Source organism: Meleagris gallopavo, unplaced genomic scaffold (assembly GCF_000146605.3).
Source record: "Meleagris gallopavo isolate NT-WF06-2002-E0010 breed Aviagen turkey brand Nicholas breeding stock unplaced genomic scaffold, Turkey_5.1 ChrUn_random_7180001926008, whole genome shotgun sequence".
In the NCBI taxonomy this organism is placed as follows: domain Eukaryota; kingdom Metazoa; phylum Chordata; class Aves; order Galliformes; family Phasianidae; genus Meleagris; species Meleagris gallopavo.
In genome coordinates this window covers 1-1,466 of record NW_011188348.1, presented here as the reverse complement: position 1 = coordinate 1,466, position 1,466 = coordinate 1, and the positions used below count along the sequence as shown (strand labels likewise).

Below are 1,466 nucleotides of genomic sequence, written 5' to 3'. Positions count from 1 at the left end.
TTTGGGGACTGCTGGCAGCTGCTCTCAGTGCCCATCCGTACAGCCATCACCTGTAATCCCCTGGCCTGCCTGGCTCAGGCAGCCGGGGCCCCACGGGGTGCACGTGCAGCAGCACAGGTGAGCTGGGTGGGGACACGTCACCCCATGGGGTGAGCTCTGGGATGGGGGAACCGCCATGGCCAGGGCTGCAGTCTGACTCTGTGAGGGCGTGGGGCATGGGGCAGCACAGGTGTGGGATCTGGAGGGTTTCCTGCTGAGGGAGCAGGACGTTTCTTCTGTCTCTCCCTGGGACAAGGAATGACTATGGTGGCCTCTCTCCCTCTTGCAGTGCTCATCTTCCACTGCTGAGGCGCTGGTGAAGGAGAACGACTCATCTGCACTCCCCATCAGGCCACGGCGTGAAGACCATGGCAGCAGAGGAGGCGTGGACGTGTCCCATCTGCCGTGAGGTGCGAAAGGACATTGCCTACGCAGTACCGTGCCGTCATGAATTCTGCCTCGGCTGCATCCTGCGATGGGCCAAGCAGAAAGAGACCTGCCCGCTCTGCAGGAGAGTCATGGCAGTCGTTAAGGTTGCTGTGTGGGACGACGACAACGACCTGGACTTCATCATCTGTCCCCCAGCACCACCAGTTCCTGCCTGCTTCCAGGCAGGCATCGCCCACATCTACAGCCCCCAGCATGATGCGTCATCCCCTCCACGCTTTCTGCTGCTGCCAGAGGAGCAGGAGGCTGTGGAGGCAGAGGAGAGGCCGATGGTGGGCGGTCTCCTGATGGAGGTCTGGGCAGCCCTGTTCAGGCAGCACCGGGAGATGCTCGACCCTGTGCTGCCATGGCTGCGCCAGGAGCTGCGAGCCATCTTTGGGACACAGTGGCGGGACGCAATGGCAGCGGAGAGCCTCATCCTGAACGCCCTGTGTCACATCGGGCTGCACAGCGAGGCCCTGATCCAGCTGCTGCGGCCTGCCCTGGCGGACAGAGCGGAGACGCTCATCCAGGGCCTTGTGAACGCCCTCGTGAGCCACTGGGGAGAGGAGGCTCACAGGCAGCGGGGCCTCCAGGGCGTCCACGTGTCCGGAGGGCAGGAGGAGGGCCCTGCAGCCAGGGGGCAGGAGGACAGCGTGGTGGCCGCCCCTGGCCCCGCAGCCTCCCCACCAGGGACCGCTATATCAAGGCCTGCACCCAACGGACCCAACGGCAGCCCCGGTTGTCCCGACGGAGTGGAGCAGCCCAGCACATCACAGGCTGTCGTCCCTGGGGATCTCAGCCACAGCCCTGCTGCACACATCCCCAGGGAACACGAGGAGCCCCGTGAGGTGACGGAGCAGGCGGCAGCATCAGGCCCCCTCTGCCCAGGGCAGCAGCCCCTCCACTCCCGGCCACTCGCCTGCGAGGGCCCGGCGGCCCCGCAAGAGGAGGGCTGGCAGTGACCCGGACCCACAGCAGCCCTGCAAGAAGCCACCCCC

At 65.8% G+C, this 1,466-nt stretch overlaps 1 protein-coding gene across 1 annotated transcript; it reads left to right on the top strand.

The window, feature by feature from the left end:
• The first annotated feature begins 6 nt into the window (after positions 1-6).
• Positions 7-1,458, top strand: LOC109364830 (E3 ubiquitin-protein ligase Topors-like). Its single transcript, XM_019611428.1, has 2 exons — positions 7-117; positions 329-1,458. Exon 2 carries the CDS (start codon positions 408-410, stop codon positions 1,428-1,430), a length of 1,023 nt encoding a protein of 340 aa, XP_019466973.1. The 5' UTR covers positions 7-117; positions 329-407; the 3' UTR covers positions 1,431-1,458.
• Positions 1,459-1,466: the final 8 nt, after the last annotated feature.